Genomic DNA, 14,948 nt, shown 5'->3' on the forward strand with positions numbered 1-14,948 from the left:
AGCCCCGGAGCGGCGCGGCCCGCAACCCCCTTCCCCCGCATCAGCCCCGCGACCGCCCGCGGGACGCCCCTCCCCCCGCCAACCGTCGCCAACCGTCGCCAACGGCCGCCGCGGCCGCTGGGCTGAGGGGGAGGGAGCGGCGCGTGGCAGCGCCCGCGCCTCGCTCGCCCCTATGGAGAGCGGCCGCGGGGCAGCGGGGCGGGCGGCCGCGGCGAAGGGATGGCGCCGGTCGGTGTCCCTTGGTAGCGACCTGGACACAGGGCGGCTGGAGGGGAAGGGAGGACAGCGCCCGCCCCCGCCTCTCTCCCCACAGAGCTCCGGCAAGCCGGGCGCTTCCTCCAGCACCGAGTTTCTCTCACGGCTGTGGCGCTGAGGTGCTCAACGTTGGCATCTCCCAAAGCCACTCACTAACAAGTGTTCACCTAGCGCTGACAAGGGAATTGTTAAGGGAAGAACGAGCTGCTRTCAGCAACGTGCGCCCCGTTTCCGAGCTCCCCACGTGTTTTATTCCCCCACCACCATGGATAGACCATAATTTTTGTTTTCCTGTGTGGCCAGGTCTCGTTTCCCCAAGTATGCCGAACACATTTCCATAACCTTCCCATTTACAGTTTCCTGCTGCCCCCATACCCTCATTCGTGGCCCTGGCTCCCTCATCACAAGCGGCTGTGGAAACTGAAGCATCCTGTGTTATTCTGTATCCYGGAATGGGATTTGTTAATACCGAGTTCACAAATGCCAAAGGGATGACCCAGATTYGCAGGGGAGCAGAAGGGAGAAAGCAGATCACAGTTACTAGCGCAGGGAGAGAAGGACATCTCTGTGCACCGTGTTTAAGTCATTAGTTAATATGAGTCCAGGGGAAACGTTTACCTGCAATGAATGTTTTAGTTTTGGAATGTTTCTGCCGGAATAAAAGTGTTGGGGAAACACGCGGGGGTCTCCCATGCCTTGACAGGATTCCTTCACCCTGCCTGAGACTGGCTCCTTGTTGATGTTATTGTGCCTGTTGGCTTTCACTGCCTGTGCCAGGACGGTAGGAGGAAAGTGTTGCATTTTTCTTTCCTAAATTCCCTTTCAGATATCTCCTTTCCAGAGGCTGAAGGTGAGTCTTGAAGCTAAGAACAAGTATACCTGCTGCCACTTCCATACATGATCCTTGCCTTCCTTTTAGGACATTACTGGACGATGCTGGGGGCAGGTGGGAAGGAGGGCTCAGTCCTGCAATGAATTTTCCATCTCTCAGCTGCTGAGAGTGGATATAACCCCCTTTCCTTATGTACTAGTCATGTCATGACTACTGCTGTGCTACAACAAGGGCATCCCACCACATTCATTACTTGGATGTTTCTTCGCCGTTGGAATCCCCGTTCCCTCATAAATAGAACAAGTCTCTGTTTCCCCAAGCCTGGAGATCAGCACTGAGGTGACTGGGTTCCAGGGAGGGCTTTGGGATTTGCCCAGGCTCACTGCACACTCGGGAGCAGCCACACGCTCCGGGAGATGATGCTGGGAAAACACATCAGTCCGTTAGGACCTGCCTAAGTGACACCRGGAGGACTGTGTGCCACACAAGAAGATCTGGACCACTGGCCTCAAGCYTTGTTGATGGGAGGAGAGGCAAAGAAGAGCCTTTGCCAGTCTGATTCCTATGGCACACGGCAATAACCAGTCTTGGAAAACAGCAAACCAGAATCACCCAGTTCCATCCCGAATCCCTCCAGGCCGGCCGAATGCTTTTTTATTTCCTAACATGCACTTGTTGAGGCAACTCGGGGGAGAGCAGCTTTGTGAGGGATGTCGGTGCAAAGCACATGAGCGCCGTGTGCTAATTGATTACTAACTGTGCCTCGTGGGGCGAGTGAATCCACAGAGAGCATATAATTAAATGCAAGATGGTTTGGGGTCTGTTTTAAACCTTCCTCTGGAATTCTGCTCTTGGAAAAAAAAAAAAAGAAAGGAGGAGGACAGTGATGTTCAATGATAGCAAATGGTTCGTGGGAACGCACTTTCATTTTTATGGTAACCACTACCATCACATTTCAGCAAAGAGCTGTTTCAACTGTTTACAACTTCAGCCTCTTTTTCTTCTTTCTTTCTTTCTTTCTTTGTCCTTCTCTGTATCTCTATATCCTGCCTGACGGTTCTGTGGCACGCAGTAGACTTGGGTGTCTCCGATTTGGGATATATCTGACCCCAGCAGCACCTCCCAGGCCTGACTGAGCCCTTGTCCGGCCTAATTCCACAGTGATGTTTCTGAAGCAGGGGACGAGCATTGGGGCATAGAGGAAACACATGGGAGGCTGCCGGGACGCCATGCGGCTGTTCCGCATCTCTACCTGTTCTCTTGGTAACTCACATGCCCAATCTGTGTGTTAGGGAATAGGGAACCACATTATTCCAAAGGCACAACACACCAAAAAAAAAAGAAMCCCCCCCAAAACCCCCAAAAAGCCTGACAGAAACACTGCCTGGCCTACAAATGCTGCCGTGATTAAAAGACAATCCCCAACATTCACACTGAATGCTGGCCTTGGGATTTGGCCAGTTGAAACAAGGCAAATCCACTGATTTACAGGCAAAAAAGGTTTTACTTGAGTCTTTCTACTTTCTGTCTATAGCCACCTGCTCTCCTATTCACCAATAGGAGCTCCTCCTACTGACCTGGAGAAACTCCCTTAATGTGCCCACAAAATATTGGTTTTAGCGAGGTCTCTGCTGGCAACAAGCTGCTTCTCACACCAGCCATATTCTGAGAGCACTGATGTCACCATGGATTACATATTTAAAACTCCTTTCGTCCCTTTTTGCCATATTTTGCACAGCTTCGGGGTAGGCTGCAACGAGAACTGGTGTTACCGGCGTTAGTGCCACCACCATGCCCTAAATCTCCTCTCCCTGGGTCCCTTCAGAACTAGGCTATTTGGGGCCGCGTTCTTCTCCCAGTGTAAACTGGCAGAGCTTCGCTGGCCTTCTGTAAGCGAAGGTGGACATTTGCTTTTACAGCCTCAGCCGGGGGCTGACTGCTTGGCACTCCTTGAAGAGACGAGCAGCCGGCAGCAGAGCCCCGCGCTGCTGCTGTTTGTCCCAGCTTCTCCCAGCCCTGCCCCTTCTGTGCTTGGAAAGCGTCGCCCGCCGGTTCTGAGCTCTTTCGAGGACAGCCGAGCAAGAGGCAGCTTTCCTTTTAGTGCCAAGAACAAAACTATCCCATCATCAAGATGGGTTCCAGGCTTGGCTTTCCGTCCTGAGTTTATTCACAGTCAATTCTTATCTGATTTGTTCTTGTCCTAACGCTGCTCTTGCGTTTCACTTAGCTTGTGCGTTGTAACCTTGTGCGCTTGCAGGTTTCTTMCTAACTTGCACTAAACCAACACCCYGAGCTTATTGAGTCTCTTGGTGGTAAACAAACCCATTTCCCAACGTCGGGGTGCAGCTCTGAGCCTGCTGTGCCTGGAGATCCTCATTCCTGGATGGAAATCGCACAGGGATTTGGGCCCTGCTGCTGAAGCTCCCCTGCCTTGCGCACGCCTCCTCCCCACCTCTCTTCAGCCCCTTCCAACCCCGCCTCAGCTCTCACACTAATCCCCATCCTCCCACTCCATAGGCGCTTTCCCAAGCAGCAGTTTATCCATCGGGTACCGGGCACGCAGATTCCCCCCTGCATTCCCTTGCCTTACAAAATGAGACAGAACAATCAGGCCTGCTGGCCTTGCTGGCTGTGGACAAATTCGAGCTCGTTTATTCCTGTTGGCCTCTGCTCTGCTGTTTCYTTGTGAGCATGTTCCTTATTCTCAGCTACCCCTCAAGCCAGGGCCCAGGAACGAGCCTGTGGGCACCTCGCCCATCTTCCCACTCTGAAAGGCAACACACGTTGCCTTGGGCCATAAAGCAGGGCGTGCGCTGCGAGATGGATGATACCCAAGTTCATCGCGCCAGGCCTTTCCACACAGSGTAGGAGACGCTCCAGCAGCCACCAGAGTCCCTGCCAGGTAGGGGTGCTTCAGTAAGCCCTGGGACAGATAAGGCAGGACAGCTTCAAAGGCTGCTTTGGGAAGAGAACAGGAATGGAACAGAGCCTACCTGCTTYAAGGCATAGGCAACCGTTCGAGGAATACAAGAACTGTTGCATCGGTTTYGTCAGCTCTTGGAACAAAGTACCTCTCCCTTGCTGCTTTACTTGTTCCTGTTATAAAGGCTTATGGGGCCAGCTCATGTTGGAAAAGGAATAAAACGAAGCCTGACTCCATTGGAGGAATTTAACTACCCTGTTCGAAAAACGCARAACTCATAATCAGTTTAAGTAATGGAAATCTGCTCTGATTTGCTGTGTTGTTTATACTACTGCTGTCAGTATGCACTGACAAATGTACATTCCTCCAGTCGGGGCGCTTTAGGAAGCTTGCAAAAAAATATCCAAAGGAGTCTCACAGACACAATTTTTGTTTTAAAAGTACTCCTCCTCCAACTGCTGCTTTCCTGAGACATACCTGCTGTTCGTGGTCAACTGTTGAGGTTTTTAAAACTTTAAAACTTAAAGTTTTTAACTTAAAAGTTTTAAACTTACCTCCATTTGTGGTGCAGAGAAGCTGCTGCGCTGGTGTCACACTCATGCAGCCTGCTTTGCTATCAGCCAGGCCAAAAACCTTCCTGCACTTTCACCACACAACATAGAATCATAGAATCATAGAATGCCGAAGGTTGGAAGGGACCTCAGAGGTCATCGAGTCCAACCCCCCTGCTCACGCAGGACTTGTAAGTAAATTCAACATGGACTTGTAAGTAAATTCAGAGGATCATAAAGCAATTGGCACCTTGTTTATACACGAGATACCTACCATTTCTTTATGGGCGGCCACGCAGATGTGGTCAGGGTTCCCTCAGCTGTAACGGTCTCTCTGCTAACATTAAATGAAGCTCCTTGGGGCAGGCGCTGCTCTAGCATCTCAATCAATCCTAAGAAAAATGCTACCYGGGAGGAAGCAACAGAAAACTGCGCCCCTGTGACTCAGGCTCTGCCTCTCCCAGCTCTGCTTCTTGAATACACWTTTTAATAAATTAATATTTATTGAAAATAGCGCATTAGTCTTTATTTTGCTYGCGTGCCTCAGTGCAAAATTAAGCTACTTAACATGGAAATTATAATAAGGGAACTGCAAGTACCATCATAAAATTAAAGACAAAACAGATTGCTACCAGGATCAGACTCTTTAATCTGGTGGATATGGAAGGGTGGGGAAGGAAGAGTTTTGTTTGAGGGTCTGATACACAATCTATCTTGTTCCTTTTAACACATATATTTGATATTAAAAGCCGCCGTTCAGCAGTATAACATGCATCTAAAAATTGACAATAGAGGGCATGATCCATTAAATACACTAGCTGTGGAGAGGAATCATTCAGGATGAGAAAGATTAAAACGGAAAGCACCAGCGGCCCTTCTAGGAGGACCTTTTGTGCAGGGAGAGTGTAATGCCATTTGTCAGCGCCCTACTGCGACACGCTCTGAGGACTAGCGCCTGGTCCCTCTCTGGCATGGTGGCTGTAGAAATGCACTTCTTTGGAAAAGCAACCGTCGTAAGCTCGGCAAGGGCAGGGTGCCTTCAGACACCCAGTTTATTGGCCTGGGTGAGGACAACCTTCAGCACCGGCATGAAGGCGGAGGTCTCGCTGAAGTTGCTGGTGCTGACTATGTGCGTGTGGATGTTCAGTCCTTCCGCGTAGTTGCGGGTCTCGATGCTCTTCACCATGTTGTGCAACCCACTAAGGATGGTTGGRGAGAGCTGCGAGGAAGGCAGACAAGGCAGGTCAACAGAAAGAGCTGGCAAGCTCAGGCCCTGCTCGAAACCTCTGGCTCTCACAGTAAGGTGCAGTGCCTGGGTCTTCCCATCTGACTTGCAGTGAAGTCCATAGGCCTCAAAGGTTCTACATCTATAGAAATTTTTTTAGGTCTAGGCTTTGCCACCTACCACTCCAGGACACAACATTATCAGACAGAGGCCCAATCCATGGATGGCTTTTTGGCCACGCTTTGCATTAGCTTAAGGAACACCGTAAAACCAGCACTTACCGTCTGTTCCCTAAGTTTGTCATAAAGAAACTCCAGGCGTTTATTTGCATCATCCAGTTTCCTCTTGGTTTGCTGCAAGAGAAAAATAAAGTGGAATCAGAACAGCATTCTCTATTTCACTGCCCTCAGTGGTAAATGATTTAATTGCAAAATGACTTGAACAGCACAATCCCTTCGCCAACATCCTTTTTCCACCACATCCTTCTCATTCTTGATTTTGCTACGAGATGACACTTCTAGCTACCTACAGCAGAGTAAAACTTGAGGTATATCCCAAAAGTTACCAGGCATTTGCAAAACCCAGTGGCATATCTGATATGGCCAATGTACCTGAATTACACGTTGCAGAAGGAAACTGGCCTCCATTACTAAGGTTAAATTTATTTGTTGGATAAAAGTTACTACTGGAATTAAGTAACCAGCAAGGCTGCTCAGAACTTAAGGTCACCTGTGGCCATGAAAATGAATACATAAAACTCAGTCATTTAGAGCAAATTCTATATTTTCCATCTTCTTGTTCTTACAAACAAAACCAGCAGGTTTTAGGCCAGAACAACCAGAATATAAAAAAAGACAATATTCAAAACTGTCTTGGGTACCACTACAGAAACTAAATCCAAGAGAAGGCCAACAGCATTAAAAATAGCATCAGTACATACGGGTATCGGAACTGCCTCTTCCAGCAGCAGAGACATCAACCCACCCCGGCTTACGTAGCACTACTTCCTCTGGCTACTTGAAAGTTTCCCCAGATTAAATTATGTCAGAGATGGAAAACGAAAAACTTAAGGGGATGCTCCTCCTTGGGTGGGAGGGCAGACTGGTGGCTCCGTGTTGGGCATGAAACCAGGGACGGCCTCAAGGCCACGTGCCAAAAGGGACAGGGCGGGAAGACAGTCCTTGGATCTTTCAGACTGTGTAGAGAAGTCTCTTGGGTGTTACCCACGCTGTCAATGGAAGCAAGGAAGGAAAAGGCAGCCCAGGAGGAACAGATAAGACGCAGCCTTTTGGACTAACTCTCAGTTACGTGACTTGAGGACAACTGTTTCTAAACCCGTGACAGGTCATTTTACGGATGGGTCAACTGAGGAGAAATAAACATGTTTACTGAACAGCAAGAAACCTCCTCAAGCAAAGGAAATTAGATGGGAAAGGCCCAAGTAGTTTCTTGTCCTGACACTCTGCTCCAGCCCCTATGCAGCAGCACCTTTCAGAGTGCAGCTTCTCCCCCGCTTAGGCACAGGGCAATCGAGGGGTGTCTGCCTATGTGCTGAASCGACTGACATCCACAGTGAGTGCAGCACTTCTGTGGGCCGTGTACCTAAGCTAACTGGAGCGCGTGGACAACGAACACGGACACAAGCAGTGCTGGCACGGMAGCAAAGCAGCCGCCGGCGCAGACAACGCCCACAGAGCCGCTTTTGTGTCCGCAGCGTGCCGGGCGCCTGGGAGGARGGAGAGAAACACTTGCACAGGGAAAAAGGGCCCCAGGTCTGTACAGTGCCTGACTTCTGTCCCTCTGCTCTGCAGGGGATTCTTTTCAAAAAGGGGCTTTTGAGCAATCGGACACTACTGAACAGCGTGGAGCCTGTGCCAAAGCCACCCAGGGCCTCCAAGAAGCTTTGGCAAAGGAGTGTGGGGCTGGCTCCATGAATCAATTGGTGAGCTGGCATCCAAAGGGGAAAGGTGGCCCAAGTATGTGCCCACCTCGAGTCAAAGCTACAGAGGCAGCTGAAAGGGCAATGTAAGGAAGGAGCCCTAAGGCAACTGACACCACAGAGGTGGCACCAGCAGCCCCTCGGCCCCCAGGACATCTGTGCTGCAGGGCAGGGTGTTATTTACCACTGGAAAAAAAAAAAGGAGACGCTTGGAAGCGGATGGCTCGGTTCCAAAGGCTACCTGTCATGGGAAATGGAGATCCGTGATCCCATCCAGCTCTAGCTGTCGTGTTACAGCTCAACCCCAGGCAGCTCCAGCCCTCCCTAGGAGAGGGCAGTGAAGAGCTGCACCAGAGGAGACTTTGATGGGCTGATACAGCCAATCCCCCTGTGCTCAGAAGCATCTTCCTCTCCACCTGAAGACTTAAGGGGKCCAGGAATGACCCTCAGTCAACACCCTCAGAGAGCAGGGCTGTCAGCAGGGCTATGCTCAGACTCAAAATGAGCTCAGACACAAAGTGCAAATAAACAGCTTTGCTATCCATTTCCAGACAGAAGTATCCCCCAACAGCAGGGCTTRTGACAGTGAGGTGAGCAGCAGGAGGTTCACCTGAACACAGGCCTATTGCAGGAACGCTGCCAGTACCTACCGGGTCTGAGGCAGACAGCAGGCACCTTTGGATAAGAGCTTCAAACGTGGTCTTCAGGATAAGGTGCTCCTCAGGGATAGGCTTCTTGGYAATCTTCTCTGTGGGCAGTGCCTGGACGTGCTGGAAAACAGAACAGAGGAGGTTTTTCCAGGTCAGTCTGTGACCCCACGTAGTTTTAAACTACGGCTTGGCACAATTCCCCCTCCATATAGGTATGGGGAGGTGGACAARGCCTCAAACAAGTAGAAGAGGTTCTTCTGTATCTGGTCAAGAGGATCCAAGCCCRCAAGGCTTCACTGATGTACAGAACGGAACAGAACCAGGGGCACGGGGGGTGCGTTACCTGGATGGCATTGCCGATGGGGGCTCCGGGGGCCCCCTCTGTGCTGGTTTTGGAGACAGCGGGAGGYACGATGCTTGGCCCCAGCGAGTGGGCAGCAGGCTGGTAGGGGCCCTGCAGCACGGGCTGCCCMGCAGGCAGGTGTGCGGGCTGCAAGCTGGGGGCTCCCATGGGTGCTGCTGGAGCTGGAGGCTGCTGCATCTGAGACTGCGGATCCGCCAGCGGGTTCATGATGGGGGAGGTGATGGGAACCGGGGGCATAAAGTTATCAGGGACCTGAGGGGATAAGAAAACACAAACCCAAGAGTGTTCATCCTGTCACTCCAGCAGCAGCCTAACTCCCAGCAAGGCAYAACTCCTAGCTCCCTAAGACAGGTTGGGTGTTCCCGGTTTGAGTTCAACTGGGCACAGAGCAGAGGGCCCAGGCTTTACAAAATGAAGTGACCAGGACCTGGTGTCTTTCAGTCTTTACACACAATCACTTCAGATGGAGAAAACTGTTTTGTAAAGAGGAGAGATGACTGTGTAAGATGCTGGTGTGTTCAAAGGCATCCTGTGTGTTCACTCACARAGGCATCCAAACAAAAGGAGCAGCYCCCATGGGAACACGCACAGTTCTCTGTGCATGGTAATAAAAAAGATTACACGGCACTGAATCAATGATGCCCAAATTAAAATAGTAGTTTGAACAGCAAGAAAAATACCCCCATTACACCAACAGTTACAAAAGCAACAAATCACCGCAGTAAGTTTATGCATGGTGAATTTTAAGTTCTTAGTTAGGAGGAGAACAGTGGAAAATATCCTGTTTGGCTCGCAGGGCACAGGTGGTCAGGCATTTCCTAATTGCCTCAACCCATCCCCTCACACCGTGGACCTAAGGGAAACATCCAAACATTTCTGATGGGGGTTGTTAAATACTCAACAGAGCCACGGGAGAAACAGCAGGATTCCTCATTCAGAAAGGAACCTACCACTCAATGCTTTGCTGTGGCTGCCACAAACATACAACAGCARCACTGTTTCCAGAAGGATTTTGACCGAGTCCCAGGTCAGTTATTCTCCTCTTCCCAATGGCACCAGGCTCAGGGAGCAGCAGGCAACACTGTTGTGGACATTTTCTAGGCTAAAGCAGCCCAGGGGACGAAAAGGTTCCCTCTGCTCTGGGCCAAACATCCCCAACTACTTTGTCCTGCTGCAGTCTAAAGCCTTTTCACTCAACTACACTGACTCTATGAGGAATATTGTCTTACTCTCRGCACATCTTCTAGGCTCAGACCCTTCATCTGGAGCTTCCAGCTCCAGCCAAGTCAGTAGTCTGCAACAATTTGCACATCCCCGTCATTCTGCTTAGGTATCATCTCCTGCCAACTCATCTGCTTGACTGCAGATTAAAATAGCCCAASGTGTTGTTTTCTTCCCCCAAATCGAAATCGATGTTGCTCCTAATAATAACTTGACTCAAAAGCCACCACATCTCTTTGGAGGCTTAAATATTTGGAAGGAGATGCTGCAAACGGGAGAGGCAGCAAGGCCATTTCGGTTAGGCAAGCACAGCTTTTGTTTGCTGCTAACCCTTCTYGTTTCACCAAATTCCCCAGGACAAGGCCCAGCTGTGAGGAAACCGTGTTTCCTAGAGTACCTTCTTCTTCTTGGCAGCTCTGCTCAGAGCAGGAGGGTCATTCCAGCCGTTCTGAGGCCCTGCAACACAACAGGAGACAAAGCGACCGTCAGTATCTCCAAGGAGGGGAAGGGCCGGGGTTTGCTCGGCACCCTGTGGTCTCACTGGAGGTTTCACACTTGTTGGGGCCCCGAGCTGGCCAGGCTCCCCTGAAGCCCCATCCATCAAATCCACAGTGCTGCATCTCCCTCCTCCACACACAGCACCCTCCTGGCACACGCCAGGTAAAGCTCCCGTCAGCAAGTGGGGAAAAGGAATCCAGCAACCTCTTCTCTTGCTGGRGAAGCGTTTTCAAGAGGTTAAGCCTGTGCAAAGGCAGGTGAGCTGCCTGTCACAGCCAAAACACAGCTCTGCTCAACACACAGCTATGTATATATATATGTATATATACACACACATATCAATATATGTGTATATATACACACACCCCTCCCCATATCCCTGAATCCTGCTGTTTTCTGCACCGTTTTTGCATGATCACCAGCGTTATCATACCATTTTAGCAAGGGAAAGCGCGGGGAGATAAGGAGCGAGCGGCTCCCGCCGGCCGAGCGCTGCTGCRGGGACCGGAGGCGGCCGGAGCTTCTGCATTACCCGGCGCTGTGATCCCAGCAACCCAGAGAACGCAGAAAGAAGAGSCAGAAAAGGCAACAGGAGACCCAACCAGTTGCTCCCTGCTCCTGCCAGCCACCTTGGAGACACAGTGGAGCCAAGGAGCAGGATTCCCAGGTCAAATCCCTCAGCTTTAGGGGGGCTGCGTGTGCCCAGGGCAGAGCAGGGCTGCTGGGGCGGTCGAGCTCTCCGCACCAAGGGGGATTCAGCTGGAACGGGAGGGCCAAAGGAGGCCTGCGCAGAACCGCGTCCAGGCAGCCCGGGGTGGCTTCCTTCTAAGAAGCCTTGGAGCTCTTCCAAGGAAGAGCMATGCTGGGCGTCTCTCTGCAAGACTCACAGCTGCAAAGCTCAGCTTAGCGCGTTAGAACCGGCTCCCACGTGTTTGGGATCACAACGTTTTCAGCTCGGCTTTACGGCGGCCTCGCYGCGCAATCGGGATTTACCGCACAAAGCCCCAGCAAGCCAACAAGCCCAAATCCCTGCTCAATGGACTTTTTTACCACAGTGTTTTTCACTTAGCAAATGATAAATTCACTTTATAGGACAGACGGCAGCATCACTGCAGAACCGGCTCAGCCTGAAATTTCATTTGTTTCCAAGCCTTTTTTAAACAAGCTCCATATCCAGAATATGCTGAAGGGGTAAAAGGAAAAAAAAAACAAATTAAAACCCCTTTCACATCCAATTTCTCATTAACAAAAGGCAGTGCCATCTCCTGACAGTCATTTGCCTCAGGAACGCCACCCTTCCCTATCCACAACATCCCTTCCCAAAATATTTGCAATTTCAGCAGTGCTGGTAATAAAAATATATTACGGAAAGCCTCCTGCACTGTTGCTGTTTTTAATTTCTTAAAATCATTTGCTTAGAGGGAAGGAAAAAAAAGAAAAAAAGGGAAGTCAGCACTCGTTTCTGTGGTTAAAAACTCCAAATATGTTGTTATTGGTTTTAATTAAGGCATTCAAATTGATTTGATTAAACTGTAATTGGCCAACAGCACTGCATTTCATGTTCTCTGCAGAACACATGCATTACTGATGCTTGTTCAATTCATTTCTGGTAGTGGCTGTGATGATTTTCASATTATGCGGTACCTAGTTCCCCCAGCAAAGGAGAGGCCTGGTCTTGAGGCGGCAGGTTTTCTGCAGATAAAAAGGCAAAGAGGGCTAGAAAACAGTTGCTGCTTAAAACCCAAAACCACCTGAATGCATGTTTTCATTAGCACCCGGCCTTCACAGAGAAGCCTCATGCCTGCCAGAGAAGGCAAGCCGCCTGCTCCAAGCAGCACCCAAAGCCAAAAGGCGAAGCACGAGAACACGCTGCCACTTCCAAGAGGAGAAGCGGCAGGATGGGATGAGCACTGGGGAACACTCCACTCCCCAGGGCGGTTTCGATGCATTTGCAGGTCTGGTACCAACRCTGAGCTCGACTCGCGTCTGTGCTATTGCTACGTCAAACGGGATGCAATGCTCTCCGAGGGAAAACCATTCCAAGCAGGTTCAAAGCTCTTCTATGGCTCAAGTGAGGAAGGTTGCTTAGATCAAGTTAAACAGGGGCTTAGTGACTGGTGGAAGCTCCAGGCACTCATTTCTATACCCATTTGCAAAAGCAAAACAAACAGCCACACGAAGGAGATAACAGCAAACCAGTTCTAGATTCACATCTCRAGTTGCACACTACGTTAATAACCAGATGCTTTCCAAGACCTCAAGCTCCCAATTTTTCCTTCTCCCTATTTTAACCCCAGGTCCCACTTGTGAAGCGATCACCACGTCCCCACACGAGACCCTGCAGCCCACAGAAGCGCAGCAGCTCGAAGCCCAGGCGACCCTAACTCTGTGCTCTGTACCAGGACACAGCTTAACATCCCCTCACGGCTATGGATTTGTGCAAGCTCTATAAAACCATATGCAAAGGCATCTTTAAGTGGCCCAGTGCCCCCAAAAGATTGATTGATGGCCAAGCATACACCACAGCATTTAAGAGCGTTTTCTCTTCTTGTTTACATGACCTTTCAAAGGAGTGGTGCAAGATCTGTAGGACACAGCRTGCACCTGGCTCCGTCTAGGTACTGCTCTCAGCCCCAAGGCAACTGTTGTGTTTCAGTGGCCTGAGCCCRTGGATCCCACCTTGGTTTGAGGCCAAGGCTGACACTGGCGTGGGCTGCCCTCTCRTCACATCTGCTTGCAAAATGCCACCACGTGAGGCCAGTCCTCAGTATCTATTGCCCAAACCGGAGTGCCTTGCTGCTCCGAGTGCCAGCTGGGCTGCATTGCTGCGCTCTTAATGCAAGTGTGTTGCCCATGTCACCAATATAGGAGTAAAGTGGGTAAGGAACATCCTTACATTTATCTGAAGGCACAAAAGCAAAGCCATCTGCATCATGATGTGCTGTCCCACTTGTCAGGCTTAGAAAACCTGCCAAAAACTCTTCCTCTACCCTTTTAATAATCCCTCTGATAGAGATGTAAGGTACATGGGTCCTATTCACATGGAGTCAGAAGTCCCAGTCCTCAATAGTGCCTGGCAGCAGAGACCCTGTCCCTCAAACACCGGCTCCTCTTCTCCCTACTCCCAGAKGTGGTCGTCCTTGGCTCTCCAGCTGGCCCACCTGGCTATAAAGCTCAGGTTTACCATGGGGCTGGCCCCTAATTCCTCCCTGGCCTGACATGCTCAAGGCCACTGTTTGCAAACTGGCCCAGAAGCGAAGGCTGCTAAGGAAGATAGAGGTTTGTTATCGTGAGGGTTTGTTACCCTGGACCACAGCAAAGGGTTACAAGAAGTCCCCAGCGCCGCAGCATGCTCTTATAGGCATACCCATGCTTTAGATGAACACCTAGGAAGGAAGCCATGTAAAAGCATTTCTAAATCACTTCTGACCATCTTTAAAGCCTTCACAGCTACAGTAAATCCCWTCCCACTAACAGTTAGGGAAAAAAGTAATGAAAATTAGGTGACTGCACAGGAAACGCTTTTGGAATTAAATACGCAGCAAATCCATGGCACGACCTGCCTCTTGCGAAGCGGTGATGCCCGGAGAAATTCCATTTACAAAATCACTCTGCAAGAGGGGGCAGGATTTTGAGCCACTGCCCATTATCAGCAGGTGATCATCTCGGTAAAACACAGTGCTGTAGCACTGGGTCTTAGGCAAGACAGACAGAGGCTCTGTATCCACAGCAAGACGTGACTTGCAGAGACACAACTGCCCGGGCTGCTGCAGCGACCAAGCCACGTGGCCCGGGGATGTGGAGGAAAGATGACCCCTCTGTGTTTTAGAAATGCTGTGAATTACCCTCAAAGCACAAGCAAACCGATAGTGCAGCATTCACGAGGGGAAACTCGCATGCACGCGCAACCCCAAACGAGCAAGCGCAACCCGCTCCCTTCCCTGCTCGCCCTCCCCCCGGTCAAGCGCAGACCTGTTCTCTGGGATGCAGGAACATCACTGGTTGCAGGCAGAGTACCTGTTGGTCCCGGAGGCAACGCATAGGCCACAGAGGTTGCCGGAGGTCCTGGCCTGCCATGCTGAAAGGAGGCCCCCGAAGGAGGCAGAGGGTAGGAGGAGGCAGGGTTCAAGCCGGGCGGAGAGGGCTGGGGCTGCGCCGGGTACAGTGGGGAGGGCGCGGGTGGTAAGTACGGGGGGACAGGGTTTGGGGCCGCGTTAGGGTAAGAGGCTGAAGCAGGAGGAGCGACAGGCTGCAGAGGCTGATAGACAGCTGGTCCCCCTGCTCCGAAAGAGTACGGCTGGGTGGCCTGATACGCTACAAAGGGGGAGAAAACAAAGAGATTCAGTCAGTAACTTGGTCATCTCTCTCTGCTTCCTTCATCATCTGTCCTTTCACTCCTCCTGTAACTTCCCCCCTCCAACTGGTTATCCAGGTCCCACTCCTACAGCCCCATTGTACTCAGATGACCGTTTAAAACCTCCACTGGAGGA

At 50.8% G+C, this 14,948-nt stretch overlaps 2 protein-coding genes across 5 annotated transcripts in view; both read right to left on the minus strand.

Moving 5' to 3' along the window:
- The window catches only part of SCD5 (stearoyl-CoA desaturase 5), a 24,087-nt gene extending 19,517 nt beyond the window's left edge, over positions 1–4,570 (minus strand). Inside the window, exon 1 of the mRNA XM_026041304.1 lies at positions 4,565–4,570. Coding sequence (XP_025897089.1) covers positions 4,565–4,570 — 6 coding nt within the window. The remainder of the gene's footprint in view (positions 1–4,564) is intronic.
- A 634-nt stretch (positions 4,571–5,204) lies between these two features.
- SEC31A (SEC31 homolog A, COPII coat complex component) overlaps positions 5,205–14,948 on the minus strand; it is a 29,957-nt gene continuing 20,213 nt past the window's right edge. The window contains exons 21-27 of one of the 4 annotated variants that reach the window (XM_026041287.1): positions 14,431–14,772; positions 12,103–12,150; positions 10,358–10,416; positions 8,719–8,991; positions 8,376–8,495; positions 6,068–6,139; positions 5,205–5,780 (exon numbers count right to left, since the gene is read on the minus strand). In XM_026041287.1, coding sequence (XP_025897072.1) covers positions 5,601–5,780; positions 6,068–6,139; positions 8,376–8,495; positions 8,719–8,991; positions 10,358–10,416; positions 12,103–12,150; positions 14,431–14,772 — 1,094 coding nt within the window. In that variant the 3' untranslated portion in view covers positions 5,205–5,600. The remainder of the gene's footprint in view (positions 5,781–6,067; positions 6,140–8,375; positions 8,496–8,718; positions 8,992–10,357; positions 10,417–12,102; positions 12,151–14,430; positions 14,773–14,948) is intronic. The other 3 variants (XM_026041289.1, XM_026041288.1, XM_026041290.1) reach the window with 3 other exon arrangements.

The sequence above is a fragment of the Nothoprocta perdicaria genome, unplaced genomic scaffold (assembly GCF_003342845.1).
Source record: "Nothoprocta perdicaria isolate Ctin4 unplaced genomic scaffold, notPer1 scaffold_281, whole genome shotgun sequence".
In the NCBI taxonomy this organism is placed as follows: domain Eukaryota; kingdom Metazoa; phylum Chordata; class Aves; order Tinamiformes; family Tinamidae; genus Nothoprocta; species Nothoprocta perdicaria.